Below are 27,578 nucleotides of genomic sequence, written 5' to 3' on the forward strand. Positions count from 1 at the left end.
AAGTTCGCTGCATTTCCAAGACTTTATTTTTGTACATTTTTTACAATAATAAAAAAAGAGAATTAAAGTTAGCATTTGACAAGCCATGAAAACAAAGTCTGTATTATAGGACAGATTCAGATTAAATTAAAACTTACGGTAATATTATTTTCAGGTTTTAAGAGTAGTATTTTTTTGTCTATTATAGTAAGGGTTTTTAATAAAAAGGTATTTTTTGAGGTAAATTTTAACTTCGTATTAGCTAGAGAAATGTTTGGTAAAAAGGTGATCTTTTAAAACTGTGCTGCTACCAAGAACATACAGCGGAGAAAGGAAAGCCTCTTTAATAAATGGTGCTGGGAAAAATGGAAGGCTACCTGCAAAAGAATGAAACTAGACTGTTGTTTATCGCCTTACACTAAAATTAACTCAAAATGAATTAAGGAATATAAGACTGGAATCAATAAAATGCATAGAAAAAAACATAGGAACTAAACTCAAGGATCTTGGACTTAGAGAGAATTTTATAAATTTGACCTCAAAGGCAAGGGATGTAAGAGCAAAAATAAATGAATGGGACTACATCAAACTAAAAAGCTTCTTTCTGTTCAGCAAAAGAAATCATCGACAGGTAAAGAGCCAATCATCTCAATGGAAAAATATATTTGCAAGTAATGCCTCCGATAAGGGTCTAATATCCAAAATATACAAAGAACTCTAATGACTAAAAAAAAAAATAATAAATGATCCAATCAAAAAATGGGCAGAGGACCTGAACAGACATTTTTCCCTAGAAGACAAACAAATGGCCAACAAATATATAAAAAGATGCTCAATATCACTAGCTATTAGGAAAATGCAAATCAAAACAACGAGATATCATCTCATACTTCTTAGAAAAGCTAACAAGTAATAACAAACGTTGGAGAGAATGTGGAGAAAAAAGAATCCTCGCACTGATGGTGGGATTATAAATTGGTACAGCCACTATGGAAAACAGTATGAAGGTTCTCAAAAAACTAAGAATTGATTTACTATATGATCCAGCAATCCTTCTACTGGGTATTTACCCCAGAGACTTAAAAACCCATATCCAAAAAAGATATTTGCACATCGATGTTCACAGCAGCACTATTCACAGTGGCCAGGACATGGAAGCAACCGAAGTGTCCTATGATAGATGACTGGCTAAAGAAGTTGTGGTACATATCTACAATGGAATATTACTCAGCCATAAGACAAGATGAAATACTGCCATTTGCGACAACATGGATGGACCGCAAGATAATCATGCTAAGTGAAATAAGCCAGACTGAAAAAGTTGAAAATCACATGATATCACTTATATGTGGGATATAAACCAAAAAGCAACAACATAACAGGACAGACTCAGGGAGATGGACAATGGACTAGTGGTTACCAGAGTGTAGGGATTGGGGGAGGAGGGGAGATGTAGACGGGGTAAAGGGGGTCAAATATAGGGGGGGGTTAGGGGAGGTTGAAGTGGGTAAAGGAATCAAATATATGGTAGCTGAAAGAAACTGGGCTTTGGGTGGTAATCACACAATAGAATATATAGACGTCAAATTATAATGTGTGCCTGAAAATTATATAATTGTATTAACCGATGTTACTCCAATAAACTTAAAAGAAAAAAAGCTGTGCTGCTAAAATATTTAATTATATGTTTTATAATTTATTTATAAATTTTTGATTAAAATAAGTTATTTTTTTTATTAGAGAGGGATAGTAGAAATTCATGGGGATAATTTCATTTAAATTGTACCTATAAACTATCGGCTAAGTATGTAACAATGATCATGTTTTACCTTTTGTTTTTCTATTTCAGCATCTTCCTCTGGAGAAATGCTATCTTTTGCAGATTTCATTGACTTTTCCTTTTCTTTTATACCTGGCACAATAAACCAACACAGGAGGGTTAAAAATTACAGACTTATAATTTTTAATCAGCAACAATGTCTAAACTAGAACAAAATGCAAGTATCTATGCATAATCTTATCAAGAGATGTATAGAAACCAGATAAAGTAAAAAAACAATACTGAGAGCTGACTATGAGTGACATAAATACAGTACATCTGGTTGTAGTGACTGATTACTATTAAGAAGCAATTTCTTCTGAAAGTAATTATATACTTTTTTGCTATATATCATCTACTAAGAATGAGAAACCATAAGATCATTTCAAGAGATATAGAATAAACATTTGATAAAATTCAATATTCATTCATAATAAAATACATATATTTAATAAAATCCTACATAAATTTCCATTCAAGGAAATCTTTATAAAGATCAAACAAGATAGATTAGCTACATTAGTGATATAGTATACTGAAATGTACTACAGAGTGAAAATATCCAGAAAATAATGAACTATTTATGAGAAAAACAGAACAGTATAGCTTAGTATATAATAAAATGTATCATTGTACATCACTGGAAAAAGATGAGATTATTCAATAATTGGTACTGAGCAATTTGTTTTGTTCTGGAAGAAAACAATCAGAGTATTTTAAAATATTTTTAAAGTGTACGGGCAAATAAAATGCAAATTTAATGCATTAAAGATGGATTAAATAGTTAAACATTAAGAAAAAAAAAATCATATGAGAAAATACAGGAGAATAGCTACCTGATCTTAAATAAAATATTTTCTTACCGTAAGAATATAGGAAATCACAAAGAAAAAAAAAAAACAGACAAGTGATTTGAATATATAAACTCTTAAAACTCTGTATTAAAAAACTCATCTGCAAAATGAAAAATTCAGCTTTATAACAATTTGACAGTAACTACCTGTAAGTAAAAGTTTAACGAAACCCTTTCTCCTTTTCTAAAAACAAATTTGATCTTTGGTTAACTTTCTAGCTCTATTATCAGGCAAAATTACTTATGATAAAAGTGACTTCAGACTGGAAAACTGCTTGTATTTCCAGGGACTCTAGAACTCCTGGAGACCGCAAGATGTTAGATGAGATGTTCTCGTCCTGCATGAGATAGTAATGTGCAGCAGCAGTTAAGGGCACTTGACTCTGGAGCAGCTGGCCTGGGTTTAAATCTTGGTTCTACCACATTCTAGCTGTGGCAGTTTGTGCCCGTGTCGTCCTTATCTGTAAAATGGGGATTATAATAATAGCATCTACTTTACAGGATTGTTGTGGAGTAAATAAATTAGTAAATGTGAAGAGCTTAGTTAATGCCTGGAATATGGTGCTAAACAATGCTTGCTATTATTGTTACGACAGTCTGACTATATATATGTATGTATGTATATCTATCTATCTATCTATCTATCTATCTATCTATCTATCTATCTATCTATCTATCTCCTGGGTTCCTTGGTGATCATGTTGATGCCTTAATTTTTCTTCCTATTTTGTGTCTGTTGGAGTGATAGGGGTTCAAGAGAAATTGACTTAAGGGTGCTAAGGTATGGAATATTAAGTCTGAAAAATAATAAGGTTCTGATTCTAAAAAGCCATGTTCTATTACTCTAGAATGTTAAAACACAGTATCAGTTTTCTCTGTACTGCCAGACACTGTCTTTGTTGGATAAGCTGTGTTCTGTCTTTCCAATTCAGAGAAACCAAGTCTCTAAAGTAATAACAACTAATGTTTACACAGCACTTAGTATGTGTCAGGCAGTAGTACTGTTCTATTCACTTACATGTATTAACTAGTTTAATCCTTACAACAATGCTATGAGATAGATTCTTATTTTCTTCATTCTGTGGATGAGGGAACTGAAGCACAGAGAGATTAAATAATTTGTTTCAAATTTAGTAAGTAAAGGAACCGTAATTCACATCCAAGCACCTCGGCTCAGGCCCTCTACTGTTAAGCACTATACTACACTCCTTTACTATCAAGTGTCAGTCTTCCTATAACAGCCCTTTCTATTTAAAATGCATTTTGAAGTGAAGTAACAAAGTAAAATTCATAGAACATATAATGATGGTTGAATAACTGCAACTAGGGAATAAAAAAAAAAAAAAAGCCTAAAATCCAAAAAGGATTTAAAACTGCTCCGTGTGCATTAAGTCCCTGCGGTACTTATGCAACGCTGCCCAACTGAGAGAACATGCCAGAACAAACATGCTGCCAGGTTCACCCTTCACTATTCCCAGGGCATTTGTCTGCATTTCCAATAAATATTATTATATGCAGTCTCTCCCTAAAATGAAAATCTTTGTTGCTCCTATTTCAATGGTTTTCAGGGAATGATGTATCTTAAGATTTTAACTTTTTGTTTTAAATTTGTGCATGTACTTATAAATATCATCAAAGTTTCACTTTCTTAGGTTCTGACTCCCACACTCTAAGTTTACCTCTGCTCCTATGCTCTTAAGGCAAGAGCTTCTTTTGAAGTGAATGGACAAGTGACATATATAGAAGATCATTCTATGACAGGAAAAAAAATCAGGCTGTGTATGATTAATACAAACAGGAGATAAAGATCTTCGCATACAGCTGTGGGAAGTAATTTCAAAGAGCCCACAATGAACTGTTCCGGATTTTATAATAACCTGGTGAAAAGTCATAAAAATAAACTTGAAAGGAAGACTGTAGCAAGGGAGGAAAAAAAGAAGCTCCAAGATGGTCAAGGTTAAAAATGATATCCAATTTTAGCGTGATGAAAATTTCTTTGCTCACAAAGAATTTACTGTGTGCTAGACTGAACTGTTTAGCCAAAAGATAAATAATGTGTAGAAATCCTTTCTGCACTGTTAACAAGATCATATTAAGAGGGCACATCTTAATTTATTTTTTTCAAAAAGCATTTTTTCCTCTGAAAAGTTTTCAGACCTAAGTTAAATGAAGAAAAGTATGGAAATAAAAGTCCTGTTCTGAAATGTTATCTTTATTTTTCATGAATCATTTGGCAAGTAAGAAACCACATCTCTTGGGACTGCTACAAAAAGTACATATGGATTGACTCTAATAAGTTGAATACTAACAGAGACTTGAAATCAGATGTTAGAGTTTTATAGTTTAAAAAATAAATCTAAACAATCCTTACTGTTCTGTGGTTACTGTTCTTTTATGCAAAAAATGTAACAGATATATCAGTGGAAAAAGATGTTGCAAAAAAATTAACTATAAAAGGACTATCTGTTCCATTTTCCATTATTTGTAATGTCACAGAAGTGTTCTTATAAAAAACTTCCTTGAGAGCGTTTACTTAAGCACTTCTTATGAGAAAGTGGTTAAGAGAATTCACTGGAGGGTAGATATGGTCTCAGTACTGACCAAGCAGGAGAGGTAAATACCCTAGTGATTCACTCTTTTTGCAGCAAGTTCCTGCATCCACAATCACTTGCGCATAATCAGATGCAGTCTGTTACTTTCCTCTGGACCTAGGCATTGTGGCTTTGCTTGGAAATCCAGCAATTCCTTGTGTTCAGCTCTTATACATATGGGTCCTAGCTCTGGCTTTGATCTACACAATATACTTTCAGGATTACAAGAAATAAAGGGAGCTCATTAGGATTTAGGTTCTAACATTGACCACTAGCCCTTGCGCAATTCACTGTATTTCTTGAGCTTCAGTTTACTCATTTATAAAGTGGGCTGAAGTTTGGATTAGAGAACAGAATGCCCATAAAAGCATTTGTAAACTGTAAAACAATATAATGTGAGTGGTACATGGTAAGCGCTCACCATACTCATTGAATGAATTAAATATGGGTACCATATTATTAAATTTTCACGGTGGGTTTATCAAATTTCTACAGTTGTCAAGACAAAGGATATATTTTAATAGGGTATATTTACATGTGACGTGCTTTATTTCATTCTTACTTTTTCAAAAACAAAATCTTATTAAAAAGTTTATGTAATTAGACAATAAGCAAATTTTTCTAATATTTCATTTCCAAAAGAAAAGAACTTCCACTTCATTCTAAGAGTACACTACATTTTCAAAATTCATTTGATATCAACTTTGTAGTTTAGAAAAAAGTAGAAAAATTATAGCAAGTTTACAGTGTAGGGGGCAAAAAAAAGAAGGAAACAGAAAAAATTTCTAGTACTCAAACTGGCTTCTAACCCTAGCCAAACACCAGATTTGGCATCAATCAAATGAACTCAGTTCCTCCATATTTTGAAGAGTGTATAAGTTCAGCTCTATGGGATTGCCTAGGGCAAAAGTGTTATAAATGTACCCAAGTCCATCTGGCTTAAAATGTCTCTGTCCTTCTAGTTCAAATAAACTCATAAAAAAAAATGCTCAACCATGACACTTAACTAACTATATGCCCTGCTAAACATTAATGTTGCTCCTTCTCAGTTTAAGCTTTCTACCTTCTAGGTAGTACCTTCTACCTAGAAGGGTCAATCCTGTGTCCAGCCTAACCTCATACCAAACTCCCTTTCTGACTATGCTCCAGCCACACTGATGTCTCAATTTCTCCAACACAAGTTCTTTCTCACCCCACAGCCTTTCTACCCACTTTTTCTTCATTTGCAATGCTCTTCTTCCAGCTCTTTATGCCAGATTTCTTCTCATTCTAAAGGTCTCAGCTCTAATGTCACCACCTCAGAGAAGCCTTCTTTAACTGCTCTCTGTAAAGTAGCTACTCTCCTTCTTCCTCCTCATTACGGCCTTTATATTACCTTATTTTTCCTTTAAAAAACCATCTTCTCATAATATTCTTATTTGTTAACCTGTTTAGTATGTCTTCCCTAAAACCATAGACTTCTCAAGGAATATAATAACCTTGCTTATGTTATTACTGCTTTATCTCTAGCCTAGCAGAGTACCCTGGACCTGATAGGCACTCGAAATATTTATTGATAAAATGAATAAACAAACATGGCAAGATACTATTTTTTTGGCCATAAGTTTATGTAAAAAATATTTTCAGCCTTTCCGTTATTCTTTTTCTTTAAGAAAACAACTCAAGCCCAGATATAATTACTCCTATGAGTATTGTGAAATAAAAAGTATATTGAAAGCAAGCAAATTTTATTTATATTTTCCCTTGAAACTTATGAGACTGACTTTAGAAAAAGCTTATTCAGAATTGAAATGTGCTGATTCCAAGAAATAAGCTACCCTGAGCCATCAAACCATTTAATTTACTCTTTGAATCCTAAATTCTGCAATCTGACCAGATTTCACATGCCAAATGAAGCACTTTGGAATGAGAACAAAAAAACTATAATGCTTTGCATTTCTTTATGTAATAAACTTGGTTTCCTGAAATCAGAGGATAAGACTAGAATCCATCATCTTCTAGAAATGACCACTCAGGTATGATAAAAAGCAGAACATGCTAAGTTTCCATTTCCCTTTCCAATTCCTAAGAATCTCACATGCTGTAATAGACTATATTCATCTTGATCTCCTTTTCATCAATAAAATGTCAGTGCTAAAAGGCTATAACAACCAGGAAATAATTTTGAGCAATTTTGACTTTCCTGTTGAGAACTATTCTGGCCCACTAGTCACGAGGGACAAGCAGCAGGGAAACTTCATAAAATACTTCTCCTTTTACAATGCCAGCTTGGAGTTGCTCCAGGAGCAAGCCTTTTGGGGCTCATGTGTGTGGTATCGGATCAGGCAAAATCCATGAGAACAAATGGAAAATGCTTACAGTGGTCTCTGCAACTGACTTGTCCAAGTATGGCCTGAACCTTATCACACACTTTACACATACCAAAAAGGTAAGAATGAAAGCATTCAAGGAAGAATGAGTGGTACATATGCAATAGAAACAAGGCTCCTTGGAAATAGGAAATCAGATACCAGGTAGTTTAGAGATTCAAGGAAAAAGGGGAGGAAGCTGGCTTTGGCTTTTAGTTATAATGAAGCAAAATAAATGCAAAAAATGGGTAACATGAAGCATAGATGTTTTTGTATATTTGAGCAGAAAAGCTTATTTACATGTAAACAATTTTTTAAATTTATAAACATATCCACATAAACATAAACCTTTCAATTCTTCATATCCTTTTGTAAAGAGAGACCTGAAGTGTATGTGTTTTCCTGGAAAGAAATTCCCAGTAAACTGTTAAATTAATCATGTTTTCAAAAGCTTCCTGTACTAAGATTACTCCTTGTATGTATAGGAGGTAGGATGACATTTCCTAATCTGATCAACAGTTATACTTCACAGAACAGACCTGCTAATAAGGAACTAAGGGAGGTATAAAAATTCTAAAAATTTTAAAAGAATGAGTAGCTTATATTGTTTCTACACGTGTCATCTTTTTTTCTTTAGATTCCACCTGAAAACTACAAATGTGTGCTGGCTTACCCATTTTCTTAACTTCTTCAGCAAAGTATGGGTCATTCAAATCAACATCAGAGGGAAGTTCATCTTCACTGGCCTCTTTAGCAAGAACCTTAAAGTTGAATATAAAATATATACAGTTTATTACAAGAACCATCACATATATATGAAGAAAAATAATACATCATTTATTGTAAATCACATAGTTCAATCTAAAATTAAATAAGTTTTTAAAATGGATGTTTATTGAATAACTCCCATCTGAATTATTCTTTTGTTGGTTCAACAAAATTTTATGGAATGCTTAATAACTAAAAAACTATGTAGAGCTTTTGGGAGAAATGAAAGTTATCAGATGCATATTGCTAAATATCATCTGGTATGCTGAAGAAGACCCACCAAGCTCTAAACAATATTTGTTTTGACATTAATATCCTTTTAAATATAAGACATTTAAGAATTTTTTCACCAAACTATTATAATAGATTCAGCTATAAGATGTTTGTAAGAAAAATTACACAATATTTATATATCTAACTACATATCTGCTCACATTTCTTTAACTTTTATAGATCTAAACTATAGCCATATAAACTATGGCACATAAACATGTATTCATTTCTTCAGTAATAATTTCTCGATATCAAAACTGAAGTCACAGAGAGGAAAAGGAGGAAAATAATTTTAACTTGAAGAAAATTCTTGAAACTCATATATGGAGAGCCTGTGGAGTTGGAAGAGATCTGCTAAAATCACAAGTCCAGTACGTAGCACTCAGTCTAGAACAAATTAGGCACTCAACAAATGTATTTTTAATGTTATTGACTTAAAAAAAGTCTATTCTTAGACTAATGAAGGGAAAATGCCTAGCAAATGAAAATCGAAGCGAATACTTGCTAAAGGTCTCTGAAAGTGAAAACTGATCCCATCAAGACCTACTTGTAAGTCTTCCAAAAAACCGAGGCCTTAATAACTTGTGGAATTATTCCATTTAAAAAATATTTTACTGCTCAGTTTTAAAGGAAGTTCTAGGGAAGAAGAAAGGCAGAATATCAATGGGGGCAGGACTCATTACCCCACTTCTCATTTCACTATCCATTACAGCAACATTGACCATAATAGGAGTACAAAAATTACTCCAGTGCATCATTTAATTTTGTAGCCCTCTATCCTTACAAGCACTGAAGGTCACAGCTGTATTATGTACACTCTTACATAGTATATAGGTAATACAATACAGTAGAAAGAACACTGGAGAAAGCTGGAGTTTGGTGTCAGTCTGGCCATTAACAAGCTATGAATTCTCAAACGAATTGCTTAATTTTCTAGAACTGTAAGACAAGAGGGATAGACTAGAAATAATAGATTCCTCAAGTTGTAAAATTCTGTGATTAGTGATACCATCTTAAGGCAATAACTTTAATGCCAGAATGCTGCATTCTGATGACAAGATGAGTATTTTCAGTGGCAAAAACTATTAAGTGGTCTCTGTCATTCCTGAGGACTCTAACTTTGAAAAATATGTTATCCCTGAATCATGGGAGTCAAATCAGATTTTTCATACGTAACATATTACCATAGAGGAAAGAAATAACCTTAATAAAGAGCCTTAATGGCAATAAGATGTTAAAAGATCCACATAACACTGAAAAGTGAAAAATGCAGGAGAAATAGAAATGTATAGAAAAATTTCATTCACATTAAATACTTCCATATGTAAATCTCCTTAAGAAGTCTGTACGCATCTCTCTTCCTCAAAAACATAAAATATAATAATCAACCTCTGTTACATCTAGATATCACTAACCTATGTAATTTATTTAAGTAGCATGTAAAAGCAAAATATTAGAGCATAGTAATTAAAGTGGCTCTGGGCTTTTACCAGGCTTTTCCATCATTATGTAGTTTTTGCAGAAAACACTTAACTTATTGGGTTTTCTCTTTCCTCTCTCTCATAATGGTGATGTGGCCTACTACAGTGAGTGGTTACATGATGAAACAATGGATGCTAAACACCTGGTAACTCCTGATACATGGTTACTGTTCAATAAATATTTGGTTGTAATTATCCTTGATACCTTCTGTTTCTTTTTCAGTCTTTTTTTCTCTTTCTTCTTCTCCAAAAATTGTTCCCAAGGGGTCAGTTTGTCCTTTCCTTCCAGTTTGCTTTTGACTAACTCTTCTGCACTTTCTTTAAGACCTAAGGAAAAACACAAAAATAATTCAGTTTAAAATGTTGTATCTTCAGTCCCTTAAAAATGTAATTTACCAAAAAAGGTCATTTATATGTATTTAATAGAGTAACAAGATAAAATGCAACACTAAACTTTATAATACTTCAAGATCACAGAATAAGGTAGAATTAACATATCAAAGCTATATCCTAATAGCAAGCAAAAAACCTAATCAAACCAAAACAAATAAACAAACCCAGCCACTAGATACATGATCAAGCCACTGAAGAAAAATCCTTTCTTTAGGCTCTAACTTCATTTCTATATAATTAATTACTTTGAGACTCTCAAGAAAAATTCTGGGACAAAATCTTCTATTCCCTGGAAACTATAGGTGACTAAAAAATGGGTTACTAGGGCAATCCCTGTTGAAATATCCGAGGAGGAAAGAATTTTTATAATCACTCCTCGAGCACTCTCTGAAGCCAAATCTTTAAGATCAAAAAGACCACTAAGTTCAGATTCCACTTTGTATGGTTTAATTCTTTCAATGCTGTTATTCGCTCTTGTACTTTATCTCTAATGATCTTTGTTCCTTATATTCTGCAGTCCTGAATGATGTTTCTAGGTGGCTTATGTAGTAACTGGAATGGGGTGAGAAGATGAAAAAAGCCCCAAGGATGATCTGTCAGTCCATTAAAACTCTCATTACTGCCAAAGTAACGGGAATGTGACTACTGTGTTCTCCCCTTTGATAATAAAGATGTTTGTTTCATTTTGTAGTATTTTTTGAAGGTCATAGTTGAATTTGGGGAGGAAGGGGCTTCCATATTTAGATGACACAAAGTCCATTAAAAAAAAAAAAACCAATAATTAATGGAATGTTTTGAAGTGCTGATACGGTCAGTCCAGATCATCTTTCCTGACACATCCTAAATTCTAAGAAAGTGAAAATGATCCTAAGGATATAATAATTCCCTTTGTTTCTGATGAGCATGCTGAGATTGGGAGTGTTCAGTAACTTGCCTAAGAATATGTAGCTAGGGAGCTACAAGGATGGAATCTGAATCCCTGGTTACACCATACATTATTAGCAGATATATCTAAAATGCTGGTTTGACCCAGAATAAAGAAATAATTAGCCTATGAATAAACCCTAACACTCTGGTGCTCAGGTTCATCACCTGCAAAATGAAGTTGGTCTAGATTAGAAGCATGCAATTCGCCCTGCCACCTACACCATTTTTTCCATCAAAGAACATATTTGGTAGAAGTTCAAATATATAAAGCAACTAAAAGTAGTGCTTTGGGTCTTGAGCCCCAAAGCACATCATGAAACAGCTATAACAGATGATCTCTAAGGTCCTTTCCTTAGCTTTTAAGCCAATATTTAATCTCCACATTTCTATGACTTAGAAAAGTATTAAATTATACATATACTAGATGTTATACAGATTTGTTTTTTATGACATACTGTTGGTAGGATCATTGATTTACTGGATGCCAAATCAGAAACACAACTTTCAATTCAAAAATGTTTCCTATAAGAAAAACATAATTCACTTTACTAAACAATTTTCAGGAGAAACATGAGCTGTATAAAACCATGTCCAAATCTTTGACTGAATCAATGATATACAGCACTGGGAAATATAAACTTGGATCTCCATTTGGAAAGAAGTAGCAAATCTTGACAAAATAAATCAATTTCAAAAAAAAAAGTAAAATAACTTATATGTAATGCAAAAGAGTCAGCACATAATCAGTTGTCTTAAATTCTAAACATACAGTATATTAGATATGATGTATAAATAATCATATTTAAGGTATTCTATTATAATTTCCAAATATATGAAGACTTTATTACTCCAAAATATTAAGTAATATATTTAGAGATCTTTTTTTCCCAACAGAATGTATTCTCTGATTACAGTCATGCATTGTATATTGAGAGGGATACCTTCTGAGAAATTCATTGTTAGGTGATTTTGTCATTGTATGATCATCAAAAAATGCATTTATACAATTCTAGATAGCATAACCTACTAGACATCTAAGCTATATGATATAGTCTATTGCTCCTAGGGTACAAATCTGTACAGCATGTCATTGTACTGAATACTGTAAGGAACTGTAACATGATGGTAAATATCTGTGTATCTGTATAGGGCATCTATCATGAATGGAGCTTACAGACCTAGAAGTTGCCTTGGGTGAGTCAGTGAGTGAATGGTGAGTAAATGTGAAGGCCTAGGACATTATTGTATACTACTGTAGTATATATTGTATACTTTATAAACACCATACATTTAGACTAAATTAAAAAATTTTCTTTAGTAATAAATTAATCTCAGCTTACTGTAATACTTTACAAACTTAAAATTTTTTACTTGTTGACTTTTGTAATAACATTAAGCTGAAAATACACTGTACAACTATACAAAAAGTTTTTCTTCATATCCTTATTAGCTTTTTCTATTATTTATTTTTTACTTTTTAAGCTTTTTTTTTGTATAAGACACAAACACATGCATTAGCCTAGGCTCACACAAAGTCAGCATCATCAATATAACTGTCTTCAACCTTCATATCTTATTCTGCTGAAAGGTCTTCAGGGGCAATAACTGGCATGGGGCTGTCATCTTCTATGATTACAATGGCTTCTTCTGGAATACCTTCTAAAGGACCTGGCTTGAGGCTCTTACTAAGGAGGTGCCACTCTTTTAGAAGTATATCCATGGTAGTTTCCTTGGTTTGTTTCTTTTTTTCATCATAGATTTACCTGTAAGCAGATTATTAAACCATGAATATTTCTATTAATAAAAACCTTTTGGTGTTGGGCTCCATGTTTTCAAAATTTTTAAGGAGCTTGTTGAGGTCTGCAAAAGTTTCTGCTAAACCATTTGATGGCTGTGAATTTTCTTGGGGGTTCTTCTCCTTTTCTCCTGCAGTTTCTTCTTCTCTTGCCTCGTAGCATTCCTCTGATGATTAGTGAACTTGAGCATCTCTTCATATGTCTATTGGCCATCTGTATTTTCTTTTTGGAGAAATATTTTTTCAGGTCTTCTGCCAATTTATTGGATTGTTTTTTTGCTGTTGAATTGTATGAATTCTTTATATATTTTGGGTATTAATCTCTTGCCACATGTATCATAAGTATATCTCTTCTCCCATTTAGTAGGCTGTCTTTTCATTTTGATGATGGTTTCCTTTGCTGTGCAAAAACTTTTCAGTTTGATGTAGTCACATTTGTTAATTTTTTCTTTTATTTCTCTTGCCCGAAGAGATATGCCCCAAAAGAAATTATTGGTAATTTATTTGGTAATATTAGAGAGATTACTATGTTTTCCTGCATTCCTGCTCCAGTTCCAACAATTTCTCATTAGTCAATTCCTCAGTAACCACCTCCAGGAGCTCTTCAATGTCATCCTTATCCTCACCCAGGTTAAAGTTGTTTGCCATCTAACCAGAGCCTTGATGATTTTTGTGATCTCTTCATCCTTGGCAAATCCTCTGAAGTCTGTAATCCTAGTAGGTGCTGTAATCCTTCCAAAATTGCATCAGTGTCTTTTCAGTGTCTTCCTCACTTGCAGGAATATCCTGAGCAAAGATCCTCCTCAGGTAGGAGGCTTTAAAAGCTACTATAACTCCTTGATCTACTGATTAGATAAAGAGGTGGTGTTTGCAGAAACACCACTTTTGGAATGGGATGAAAATCACCAGTAAAAGGAAGATGACTGGGAGCATTATTAACAATAAGCAAAATCTTGTAAGGTATGTTGTTCTCCAAACAGTACTTCCCATTTCGCTAACATAAAAATTCAGGAGGGCATCTTCGAAGAGAAGCTGAATCATCCATGGCTTCTTATTGTTTCTGTTGTACACTGATAATTTATACTTATTGGTAATGCTTGAAGGCCCTGGGGTTCTCACTGTGCCAGATCACAAAAGGTTTCAATTTGTAGCCTGCAATACTGCCCCCAAGCAAGACTGTTAGCCCTGTTCTTAAAAATTAAAAGCCTAGAGATCTGGCACTGGCTTGGGCCTCCTATGGATGAAAGTTCTTTAGGCATCAGTTTCTAGAATATGGCAGTTTCAGTCATATATCAAATATTTGCTCTGACAAGTAAATTTCCTCCATAATCGGCTTACCTAGTTTCTAAAAATTCTTCAGATGCCTTCACATTAGCACTTGAGGGCTTACCACTCATCTTCACATTATGTAATAAATCGTTTAAACCACCCACAGCTGGCAGTAATTTCAACACCTTGGTTGGGTCCAGCTTTTCTTTCAACATCACAAACATTTTTCTTTGACTGTAGCTGTCATGATGCTGAGAGCTACACACTTGTGTCTGGTCTTCAATTCAGGTTACTAGAAGTTTCTCTATGTCTCATATAGGCCCTTCTTGAATTTTGTTTTGTTTTGTTGCCTTCAATAAAGCAGATCCTTTAACAGTTTCCATCACTTTGTTCTTGTTCTTCAAGACCATAGCCATGGTGGAATGGGACATGCCTAACCAGAAAGCAATAATCATCACTGATTTTCCACCTTTGTAGTCCTTAATCACTTTTAATTTCCAGGTCAATCCTCCTACTGGCAATATTAGTAGTAGATTTTGTATGCTTAAGGGCTATGGTGAACAAAACAACATGAGATTAAATCAAGCACAAGAGAGAATGATGCAATCAAGAGACATGTTAAACATGAGATGTATGAGGCTGTGGCCTGGTAACATAGCATACTGTTTTATAGCAAACTTTTTTTTAATAGGTAGAAAGAGTACACTCTAAATAATAAGCAGTATAGTAAATACACAGACCAGTAACACAGTCATTTATTATCAAGTATTATATAGTGTACATAATTTTATGTGCTATACTTTTATACAACTGACAGCACAGGTTTGTGTACTCTAGCATCACCACACTCACATGAGTAATGCTTTGTGTTATGATGTTACAATGTTTACATCACCAGGTGATAAAAAATTTTCAGCTCCATTATAATCTTATGAGATCACCTTCGTATATGTGGTCCATCACTAACCCAAATGTCATATGACTGTAATTTTGATCCTTGAAACTCTACTTCTAGCTTAGCACAATACTAAGGAAGGTTGTTATTGTCTCTTTTAGGTGACTAGAATATTAGTTCGATATGTTTCAATCTGTACAAATGTTCACTCCACATGTGAGTGGGTCTTGACCTTATTTGGGAACATGAATACCTCCAGAATTTGATAAAAGCTATGGAATCTCTCCCTGAAACAATGTACTGGAAAACTTGCATACAATGTTCAGGGAGTTTAAAATAGATACTCAATGCTCATCTCTATGTCCGGATCTAAGGGCCTCAGGCTAAGAACATTTTCAGGAGCTGTAGAGGTCTAGGGGAAGACAGGAATCCACCTCCAACTACTTCAAAACATTGATATTTGTAGGTTCTACATAAAGGTTTCTCGTTTTAGTACTACTGTCATTTTGGACCAGAAAATTTCTTTGTTGTGAAGGATTATCCTGTGTATTGTAGGGTATTTAGCAATCTCTCTGGCCTATCCACTAGATGCCAGTAGTCCCAGTTATGAAAATCAAAAATGTCTCCAGATGTTGTCAAATATTCCCATTGGGGGGCAAAATCACCCCTAGTTGAGAACTGCTGTTCTAGACAATGATTAGAAAACATTTCTGGGGCGGGGGAGGCTATTTCATTATTTGTATTATATAAATGATGTGGGGTTTTGGGGTGGGTATTTGATTATATAATGTCTTTTTCACTTTAGAAGTTTCATGTGAGCATGCTTTTTCTTCCAACCAGGCCAAAGGCAGCTAAAGTCACCTTCTTTTGTATTCCATAATATTTAGCACAGTGCCAGACACATAGTAAATACTTAATAAACACTTAACAGATATGTCTTGAAGGAGAGATTCTTATTTCAAGCCAACTGTTTGATCTTTCATGTTTGGAACATATTTTCTCCAACAGAAAATGAATCAAAACTTTAAGATCTAAATAAATGGCCTTTATTCCAAAGTGATTCATGCAAGTTTTTTTCTTTTTCTTTTTTTCTTTTTAAGGACCTATAGCTCTAGAAATAGTTCATGAAATACTTAGTCCCAGGAAATATTTTATATTTTTCTGATATTTAGTGTGTTTACAACAATAAAGAAATAACATCTTCAGTTAAAATACAGTCTGTAATTTTCTGCCTGGCTCTCACTTAATCCACCAAAATAGTAGAATGACAAACACATTGCAATGAATTAACACACCACCATGATAACTTAAAAATGCTTTGTTCTCATTGTCATTATGAGGTCATTTAAATCTCTTGCCACAGATCACAGTTGTTTATGTTCTAAGTTCTTAAAAATATGCCCATCCCAGAAGTTTCTTGGCATACACACAAGAACATTCTTCAGACAGTTTAAGCCTTATTTGAGGCTTTGTGACTGAAAAACAACTTCATTATAACTGCTTTTAGTTTTGTACGAATTTGTTAAAAAAAATTTTAAATGTATAGTCAAGAACTGCCAGATTAGTTAAAAATAACATCAACAATCCTAACAAGTAAGGGGTAAAAAAGTCTTTCAAAGCCAACCATGAACACAGATGAGTCAAATAGGACAATAATAATTTAAGCGCAATCCATTCAGAATTATTTTCGCAGTTAGTATACATATAAAAACACTTCAAAATCCATTAAAACAAGAATATACATTCCTCCTGACTGTACTCATTTGAAATATTCAAAGTCTTCAAGGGATAGCACATTAAAAACTTAAAATAACTCAACTAGGTACTATAACTGGTTTTGTTCATAAAAACAAAATGTATATTTTAAGAGTCCTGATACAGGCTTAAAATGGCACTTCGTATTTCAATGAGGACTTAGGATCCACTGAGAATATTTATCAACACTATGGCACAATCTTGATTTATGGTGGCATATTTAAATCAGACTGTGTAACAGTCAATTCTAAAAGTAATTTCTGAAATATAACTAACCACTATCACTCAAACTCTCAACTTGGAAATTACTCTGGGTAAAAGGGTTCCCAACCTTATGGACAGGGAACTACAATGCACGGAATTAAAAAGTAACACCTCTACTTTAGCAAAAATTACTAATTAGTCAGAGCCCTTTGTATGCACTTAATACTTTCAGAATACTGTTATATCTACTACAAGGAAACAGCACGGATAGCTATAATACAAATAATAAGGTTAAGAAAGTATAGGCAAGCTACTTAGATTGGGAACTGCTTCTCATATAACATTTAATTCTGTATTTCCCAAAACATAGATTAAAGTATCCATAGACAATACTCCCAAAGTATAAGCAGAATAAATAAATGATGATGCTTTTTGTTGCTGTTGATTGTCTAAAAGCTACTTCAGTAGGTAGGCATTGTTTTATATTTGTCTAGAATTTGACCTTAGCACACTCTACCTTCTTCTAAATTTCCTTTTATTCTCCCTTCAAATGATGTCTTCCATTTGCAAATATAGAGCAGGTCCTCAAAAAACATTTTGTTCAATGTCGTTTTGTTATACTGTATAGGAACTTAACTCTTGTTTTTATCAATTAGCCTATGAGAAATTGGTTTCTTTAAACACCTTTTTGCTTAAAGTTGGAGAACGTATCAAAGACATTGAGGGCTTACTGTATTCAGTTTACTGTGAACCAAGCTGTCTCTGCTTTTTAGAATGTTCTTAAATCAAATGTTCTTAAAAAGCTGACTTCAAATACAAGAAATTTGGGCCTCATTAAGGAGCTATTGTTTCCTATATTTAACTGTACTTCACTGTATGTTTTCTTTGCCTTTCAAGCAGTTTGTGATCACAGTGTACATAATATTAAGCTGTCTTACTACTAACAGACAAAAATTCTGGCCAAGTCTGGTGAGACCATTATGCTATTTATGGCAAAGAGGACTGAAGAACTACTTGTTCTACTGTTATTTTTTTATACATAATGTTTATAGGTAAGGTGGAAAATAGATGAAAAATTTTAAATGAATGGCCAGGATGTAAGAAAACAAAGGGAATTTTTCAGAGCCCAGTCACAACAAGAAAGCTCACATAAAAATGTTAAGCTAGCTCAGAAGCAGGGAGTTTTCCTTGGAGACATACACTAAACCGCTATGGTGGAGTATGAATCTTGGGTTTTAATGGGCTGCTGGCCAAGGAGGCGGGAGACAATGTCTGGAGCCTGATTATGGTAGAAAGGCCAATCAGAGACCATTACCACGAAGCCAGGATCCTTAAGGGTGCTTTCAGTGTGTGCTGCTCCTCTTCTGACAATTCAGAGGTAACACTTGCCTGTTTGGGTTTTGGCTATGGGCAGAACAAGGGAAGTAAAAATATATTTTTTCCCCAGAGAACTTATAACAAGCTTATAAATCCATGGATTTGTGGCCGGAATTTGTGCTATCTGTGTGACCCCCAAAGCCCTAATCCAAAAATTTGGTTTCAGTTGGTCTGGGATTGGAAGTGCCCACAGGCACCTGGTAAATGCTCTTTAAAAAAAGCCCTTTGACCCAAGCCTCTGAGAATTCCCAAAGGTAAAGAAAGACCCCAAAACAATGAGATCACAATCAAAATTCAATATGAACCAGAGTAAGCTGAAATAAAATAATACAAAATAGACCTAGAAAGACTATAAACTTTGGAATTATTGGATATAGAATATAAAATCAGCACATTTAAAAAAACAAAAGAAAAAATTAAAAAAAAAACCCGATTATCAACAGTGCGAGAAAGATTTTGGGGAAAAAAACTTTCTGAAATCAAAAACTTAACTGAAATTACAAAGTCATTGGCCAAGTTGAACAGCAATATTATACAGAGGTAAAGAAAAAATTAATGAACTGAAAGACAGAACTGAAGAAATTACCCAGCATGCTGCATAGATTCAAAGGTATAGAAAATATGAGTTATCAGATGCAGAATGAAAAGGTTCTACCTTTAGTAGAAAATAAAAGTGAACATGTCTCATTTGTATAGAAAAAAATTTCATAGATAAAACACAGAAAGCACTAACTATAAAGGATTATTTGATAATATTAAAATCAAGAACATTTTTTGTCAGATAATACCTCCAACAAACTGTGTGGGGAGGGGAGTGGAATTACGTGAAAATACTTGCTATCTTATAAAAGAAAAAGGACTATTATCAAAGATAAATAATAACTCCTAATATTCGGCAGAAAAAGCACAAACAATATAACAAAAAATAGCCAAAAGAAATTTGAATATTTCACTGAGAAGGAAACATATATGGCCAATATAATGAGATGTTCAATTTCATTAGTGAAAAGAGAAACGCAAATCAAGCACTATTGGCAGAAATGTAAACTAATACCACCATGTTGGAAAAGACTCTAGTATTTCACTCGTAAGGTTAAATATTCAAATACCCTATGACTAGTACTTGATAAATACCCAGAAAAACTAAAACACGTACCAGGAGATGTATACAAATGCTTATAACAGCATGATTCACCATACTAAACATCTAAGAGCAATCCAAATATGTATTCAACAGGAGAATAGATATATAGACTATGGTAATATAGTGGTCAAATGAATGAGCTACAGCTACACCAAATATGGATAAATCTCAGCAATATGATTTGGAGTGAAAAAAAAAATCAGTTCCAAAAGATCTGAAAATATCTAAAACCCACACCACCGCCATGTTAACAAAGTTAACATCTTTAAGGAGATATAGTTCATATAATACAATTAATCCATTTAAAGTACATAATTTAATGGTTTTTGGTACATTCAGACATGTATAACCATCACCATAGCCTATTTTAGAACATTCTCATCTTCTCAAAAAGAAGCCCTACCTCTCTCCCTGAAAGGAAAATCTGAAACACTCTCCCTCCCCTACAACCACTGATCTACTTCCTATCTATAGATTTCCCTGTTCTGGATATATCCTATAAAATATGTGGTCTTGGTGATGGGCTTCTTTCACTTAGCATAAAATTTTCAAGATTCATCTATTTTGTAGTGTATGTCAGTTCATTTTATGAACTCACACTTTTTAGAAATACTTGTAGGTGAGATGAAAATATTTAAAATGGAAAGCAAAGTGAATACCGAAATCTGGATAATGGTTATTTTAGGTATGGAGGAGAAGAGGAGAGCAAATGGATAAATGTCAAGTCATTGCACAGTTCTATCTTTTGTAATAGGTTCACTTATTAATCATTAAAAATAAAAAAAAGGATGTGCTGGACCAATATGAGTGTCTTAATTCAAGAATTATAATTAATCTAATTATGTGAAACAGGTATACAGAATAAAGAGACAAGTTTAATAAATTTGACTATATAATTTTTGTTCTTCAAAAGACACTATAAAGAGTAAAAAGACAAATCACAAACTAGGAGAACATATCTGCCAAACATATGACTGATAAAAGACCAGCACAGAATACATGAAGAACTCCTATGATTCAATAAAACAAAGAACACTACATAAAATGGTGAAAAGACAATAGGCATTTCACAGATCAAGAAACACATAGAAATGTTCTTCCTTATTAGTAATTAGGAAAATGCCTGAGCTATCCTTTGAAAACTTAAGTCAGGTCTTATCACTTCCATTTCCCATTTCATTTAGAGTAAAAGCTAAAGTTCATCCAGAGGTCTACAAAACCTTTTGTGATTTAGCCACACGTATCCTCATCTTCTACTATTTTCCACTCCATGGTTCATTCTGCTAGAGCCACATCTGCCTCCTTATTGTTCCTGGACAAATCAGAAATGCTCCCTCCTCAGGGCTTTCGCATTTATTGTTTCCTCTACCTGAAATGCTCTTTCCCAGACTAATATATAGTGTGAACTGTCCTTTCTATTAGGGCTTTGTGCATATGTCACTTTAATGAGCCTTCCCTGACTGCCCTATTTAAATTGCTACCTGCTCTTACCCTTGAACCTCCTATTCCCTTGAAGCCTTTTTCTTTTTGTTACCTATTTATTTGTTTACTAACTTTCTTTCTCTCTCCTCCCCCAACCCACAAACACTAAAACATAGGGCCCCATGAAGGCCTGGACCTTTCTCCATTTTGTTCAGTGCTCTATCTTCAGAGAAAAGAACAGAGCCTGGCATACACAGCAGGAACTCAATAAATATTTGACAATAACACATAAATTAAAACCATAATGAGATACCGTAATTACTTACATAATCAACTGGCAAAAACCGAAAAGCCTGACAATATCAATCAACGGTGAAGATAAAGAGCTATGGGAACTCACATTAGTAATTAGAGTAAAATGGTACAAGCACCTGGAAGAACAATTCAGCATGACCTACTCAAGGTAATTATGCCTATGTTCCACAATCAAGAAATTCTACATATATCTAAGAAATTCTATATATACTTAGGTGACAAATCCAAGAATATTTACAAAGGCATTGTTTACAACAGCAATAAACTACAATAACTGGTAACAAATACGTTCTGATATATCTATAATAGAAATCTATGTAGCAGTGAAAGTCTTCATGTATGGATATAGGTAACTCTCAAAAATAGAATGTTAATAACAAAAAAAGCAAATGATAAAATAATACATAAAAGATGCTTTTACAAAGTTCCAAATTAATAAAATGTAGATATAGACTATTTAGAGATACATGCATATATGATAAGCTATTATAATAGAAAGAGGGGATAACTAACATGAAATCTAGTTTCATTGTTTGCTCTGATGGAAGGGGGTGTAACTGGGGAATCTCACTGGGGACTAGTTATTTCTTAAACTGAGTACACAGGTGATCATTTTATTATTGCTCTTTAAACTGTACATATACACTGTATTTACCTTTTGTATCTATGGGTTTTTTCCCCCCAACCTAAAAAAAAAAAAGTAGCAATATTTTCTGACACAAGCCCTGTATTCTTTCTATGATCATAGTAAACTATTAATAATATCCCAACTTTCATTATTAGCAGGTCCCAACCTAAACATTGTATTTGAAAAATCTACCTGTAAATTTGTAGCTTGAAACTCAGGGGTGCCCGATTGTTCTCCCTAGAAGAGTTTCTGACTATACAAGCTATTAATATAAGAACATGTTAAGACTGAGGTATAATCAAGACAGCATTTTGATGTCAATTAATGAAAAAAATTTTCTTTATAAAAATAAGAGGAAATAAAAAAAACTTCAACCTCCCTAGCATTTCAATATTGACCAACCTTTCAAACTAGAAATTCAACATGAGGTTATTGTTATCCAAATAGCAAAACATCCGAAAGGGCCTAAAACACAACATTAAGAGACCGATTCATAACTTATAAACTGAAAATACAATGGAATGTGATGCAGGCATCATGATTATAAAGATTATTTAGAAACATATAGAAAGTAATGTGTAAAACTCAATGTGTTATAGCTCAAACATGGAAGCAACCCATCTGTCTGTCAATGGATGAGTAGACAAAATACACACACACACACAAAATGAAATATTATTCAGCCTTAAAAAGGAAGGAAATTCTGACATATGCTACAATATGGATGAAACTTGAGGACATTATACTAAGTGAAATATGCCAAACACAAAGGAAGTGTATGATTCTACTTATATGAAATACTTAGAATAGTAAAATCATAGAGGTAGAAAGTAGAATAGTTGCTGCCAGGAACTGGGGGGAGAGAGAATGAAGAGTTATTGTTCAGTGGATACAGAGATTCAGTTTTGCAAAGATAAAAGAGTACTGGAGATTGATGACGGCGATGGTTTAACAATATGAATGTACCTAATACCACTAAACTATACATTAAAAACAGTTAAGATAGTAAATTTTGTTACGTGTATTTTAACACAATGAAAAAATTGGGGAAAAAATGAACATGTTAAAGTAGTAAACTTGAGGTTATATAACTTTCCAATTTTAGGGGGGAAAAAAACAGCAATAATGAAATCACCCAAAGTTAAGTTGTCTGAGTGAATTCTGTCAGAGAAACATATGGAATAAGTGTGAGAAAAATGATATATTGCTAGCCAGGCAGTTAGTGTATAGAATGATGACATGAGACAACCTCAAATAGAATAGGCAAAAGTTCTGCTTTAAAGGCCAAAGAATTCACAACTTCAAACAAATCAACACAGCTGTGGGCTGTGGGAAACAATACATGAAGCAAGCTCTCTCTTCTTGAACTGACTTCAGGCAGATTGTAAATCTAAGGCAAAGTCAAAAAAGTACTACTGTCTGGAAATAGTAGCTACAGATGCAAAAGCAACTGACGTGATACATGTGCAGAAAGGGAAGTACCACATTAACAGAATTATTCTAGATGCCTGCAACCAGAAGCCTTTAATATACATACTTAATTTGGATCCTAAAACAGCAGACCAATTAACCTGAAACTTCATAAGTACATGAATTTTAGTTCTACTAGTATAAAAGCATCCTGTTTTTGCTTTAGAAAATTTTTTAAGCTTCTTGGAAAAACTTTTTCTTTTTTAATTAAATCTTAGTATTATCTAGACAGTAATCTTTAAAATAATCCAGGAAATTCTGAGAAATTTACTGGCAACTCTATGGAGAAAATGTGCTAGCAACATTTTTAGACAAACCTAGTAGTGCCTTCTTGTTTTTTATTATACATTCCACAAATGATTCAATAAAAAAATTTTTTTTGCATAGGAAATTTCTGCTTGTTACCTTACAAAGCCCTTACAGTCAACTTGTTAAGTGGATGATTCAAGCAAGGAGTGCACATCCAAGTTTTAAAATTCTAGCCAATTATCAGCTATGTACAAGCTATGCTAGTGCCTATAAACTGGTTTCCTCCCCATCACCAAAATATGAAGCAAACTGCAAATTCTTTTAGATTATTTTAAGTTCAGGTTTTCCACTTAATGTTCTTCTCTACATTCAACTCAAAATTTTAAACATCTGGTTATTTTAAAAGTTCTGACCAAAAAAACATTTTCGTGATTATATTTCAAATAATGGATACATTGGCAATAAACGGAAATACAGATATGGCCAAAAGTAAAATGAACAGGTTTTGAGATGTATGAAAGTAAAATGTTTGAAACTGGGCTGCCTAGCAAAATGAATGCACACTGATTCAAAGAATTTTATTTCTGAATAAATAATAAATACAATGGCCATAGATACATGTCTGTGTTTAAGCTTCTCAGTGAGACATCAAACAGAGGAATGGAGGTGGAATAAAGGAGGGGAAAAAAGGAAGACCAGAATTAAGAGCAAATACCAGAATAAAAATAGAATTACAACTGTAAAGAGTGGAGGAAAGAGTTAAGTAGGGTGAGGAAGAGCTGCAATACCATCTCCTGCCTCACCGAGTGGGAGTTAAGAAAGGACTCCTCTTGCAGAGTGAGACAGCAAGAAGAGTGGAATCCTTGCATCTCTTCTGGCTTCTATGCCTCTTTTGAGAGTAAGCATCCAGCTTTGGGTGTTGCTGACAACATCCCTCCTACAACAACCACAGTCTCACCACTATTATAGCCTTAAGACCATCAGTACTAATCTCATTATGCCCTCTATCCCTATTTAAATCTGTCACCACAAGAAGTCTAGGATCTACAACTCATCCCTTCTCCTAAGAAGATGCTGAACATTTCCCAACCTTTCTCAACACATTAGTTGGTTCTAATCGGTCATCTATTACATTAATAGCCATTAACGAAATTCTCTTTATCCATTCACTTGCTAATTTGAAACTCACTGAAATCTGGTTCTCCTTTAGAGACACTGCTTTTTCGTACCCCTTTTAGGTGGTGAATTTTTCTCTCCTATAGTCTGTCCTTGCTACTCACTGCCAAGTCCTGTCCACTGGCTGGCCCTCCTCCCTAAAGCCCCCAACTTTGAAAATCATGTTACCAGACTATACCACCTAATATTCTCTTTACTGTAGATATCTAATGACTGTAGTCACTCCCCTCATTTCTTGAATGGCTAAGCTTTGGCTCCCTGCTGCCCTCTCCAATACTAGCCCTGTCGTAACTCTTGGTGATTTCAGTGTCCACACAGATAACCCCCTTCCACTGCTCTGGGCCTCACAGTTCACTGACTTCATATTATTCTATACTCTACCCTATCCCAGATTCATAACTAGAACATGTCATTACCCAAAACTGCAATCTCACCATAATCAACCACTAGCTCCAAATCTTTCCATTTAATCTCTAGCACCCCCAAGGCTAACAATTCCTCTGTCTCCTAGGGACTTACAATCCATCAATCCTTTCCCTTTTCCTTTATTCCTTGCCCTCAACATACATACCTTCATTTCCTTCCTAACCCAACAAAGATATCACACAGTCCATCATTATAATCACTCTCTTGTCCTTAATCCCCTTGCCTCTCTCTTGCTTGGTCACATTTGAGAAAACTTCTAGTTCGTTTTAATCCAACTCTCCCCTTACTCCATGCTTACACTACACCACTAAATGTGGTTAATTATGTTGACCCATCTTACTGAATTTGAAGTGCACACTTATTGCTGCTCAGCAAAACTATTAAATATCCCTCTGTGCCACTCAGACAACTATGTCGTCTGTTTTCAAACCTTCACCTCCTTCCTTATTCACCTCAGCTGAAAACTTTACATCCTATTTCACTAAGAAAATACAAGTAAATATAAGAGTATCACAGCTCCACCACTATTTCTACTCATGTATTCTTTGCTTTCTTCTCTCCTGTTACAATGGATGAAATGTCCATGCACATCTATCGAAGGCCAATCTGCCTGTGCAAAATTATTTCAAATCCTTTTGCCTACTATAGAATGTTGTTCATTGCATCATCATTTTTTTTTTTTTTTTGGTCTCTGGTGGATTGTTCCCAAAAGTCTATAGCATGCCATTACTTTTCCCATATTAAAGAAAAATCCTCTCTTGATCTCACTTTCCCCTCCAGTTCTTCTCCTATTCTAGTATGACCCATTATAGGAAAACTCAAGCTCTGTCAATCTACAAGTTCATAATAAATTAAAAAAAGAGTGGGGAGAAAGCTCTACTAGTATTAGTTAGCAATGCTAGGCTAATAAATGTAAAAGGAATGATAAACATAGAAAATCAGCATTTTGCAACCAATGATAACAGACTCAAGCAAGTGATCATCAATGAATTTTAATGCCACCAGGTAAAATGTTGGGAAACAGAATATCCACATACCCCACAAATTACTTATCAATCATAAAGGAAAAAAATGTGCCTTTACAATGGGAAGAATCAGATGGATGCTATTTTAACTGAGTGAGCAAAGTTAACAGCACAAATAATGGGACAAACTGACATTATGTGCCTCTTAATGAGGCAATAGAAAGTATACAACTTCATTTATGAAGAATTCTTGCAAAAAGTTTTTGCCTGAATTGTGAGGAAACAATCAGACCAATTCAAATTGTGGGTATTATATAAGCCAACTAGAGTAGATGCTTTAAAACTGACTTGATCCTGGATCAGGAAAGAATTTAAAAAATATTGTTAGAATGAGTGAGAAATTCGACTATTATTTTATCAATATTAAATTCCCTTAGTATGATAATGACATTGTTCATACAGAAGAATGTCTTTGTATTTGCTGAAGTATTTTTAGGAATGAAGTGTCATGATGCCTGCAACTCTCTACCAGTCACATATTTTAGAAAAAGGACTTATCTGTACTTGTGTCTCTGATTCCACTCCTCATACTCTCTTGAACCCACCTTATTCTTATCCTCCCCATTCCACCGAAACTATCGAATAACACTACATTGCTAAATATAATGGTCATTTTCAATCTATATTTTATTGACCCCTCTTCTCATTGAAATGTTTTCTTCACTTGGCTGTCTGGATATCCTAAATTTACTTCAGTATTTCTGGTAGCTTCTTCCCAGCTGCCTTTAGATGGTCCCTGCTCACCTCCTCAATCTCTAAATGCTAAAGTACCCCAGGGATCAGTTTTGAAACTCTTCTCTTTTATATCTGTAAGAACTCCCTTAGTATTATTCACTTTCAGAAATCTATAAAATGAAGATTCCTAAATTTATATCATTGGCTCTGACCTCTTCCTTGAAATCTAAACTGTATACTTAACTGTCTCCTTGGTCTCTGTTTATTTCAATATCTAAATTTAACATGTAACCAAAAGAGAATTTTTGAGGTTCTCCTACA

At 33.9% G+C, this 27,578-nt stretch overlaps 1 protein-coding gene across 2 annotated transcripts in view; it reads right to left on the reverse strand.

The window, feature by feature from the left end:
• Window positions 1-27,578, reverse strand: part of ESF1 (ESF1 nucleolar pre-rRNA processing protein homolog) — a 57,664-nt gene that overhangs the window by 3,356 nt on the left and 26,730 nt on the right. For both annotated transcript variants that reach the window (XM_036229676.1, XM_036229677.1), the window contains exons 10-12: window positions 10,318-10,439; window positions 8,264-8,351; window positions 1,809-1,891 (exon numbers count right to left, since the gene is read on the reverse strand). In XM_036229676.1, the coding sequence (XP_036085569.1) occupies window positions 1,809-1,891; window positions 8,264-8,351; window positions 10,318-10,439 (293 nt within the window). The remainder of the gene's footprint in view (window positions 1-1,808; window positions 1,892-8,263; window positions 8,352-10,317; window positions 10,440-27,578) is intronic.

The sequence above is a fragment of the Rousettus aegyptiacus genome, unplaced genomic scaffold (genome assembly GCF_014176215.1).
Source record: "Rousettus aegyptiacus isolate mRouAeg1 unplaced genomic scaffold, mRouAeg1.p scaffold_m13_p_12, whole genome shotgun sequence".
Lineage (NCBI taxonomy): Eukaryota > Metazoa > Chordata > Mammalia > Chiroptera > Pteropodidae > Rousettus > Rousettus aegyptiacus.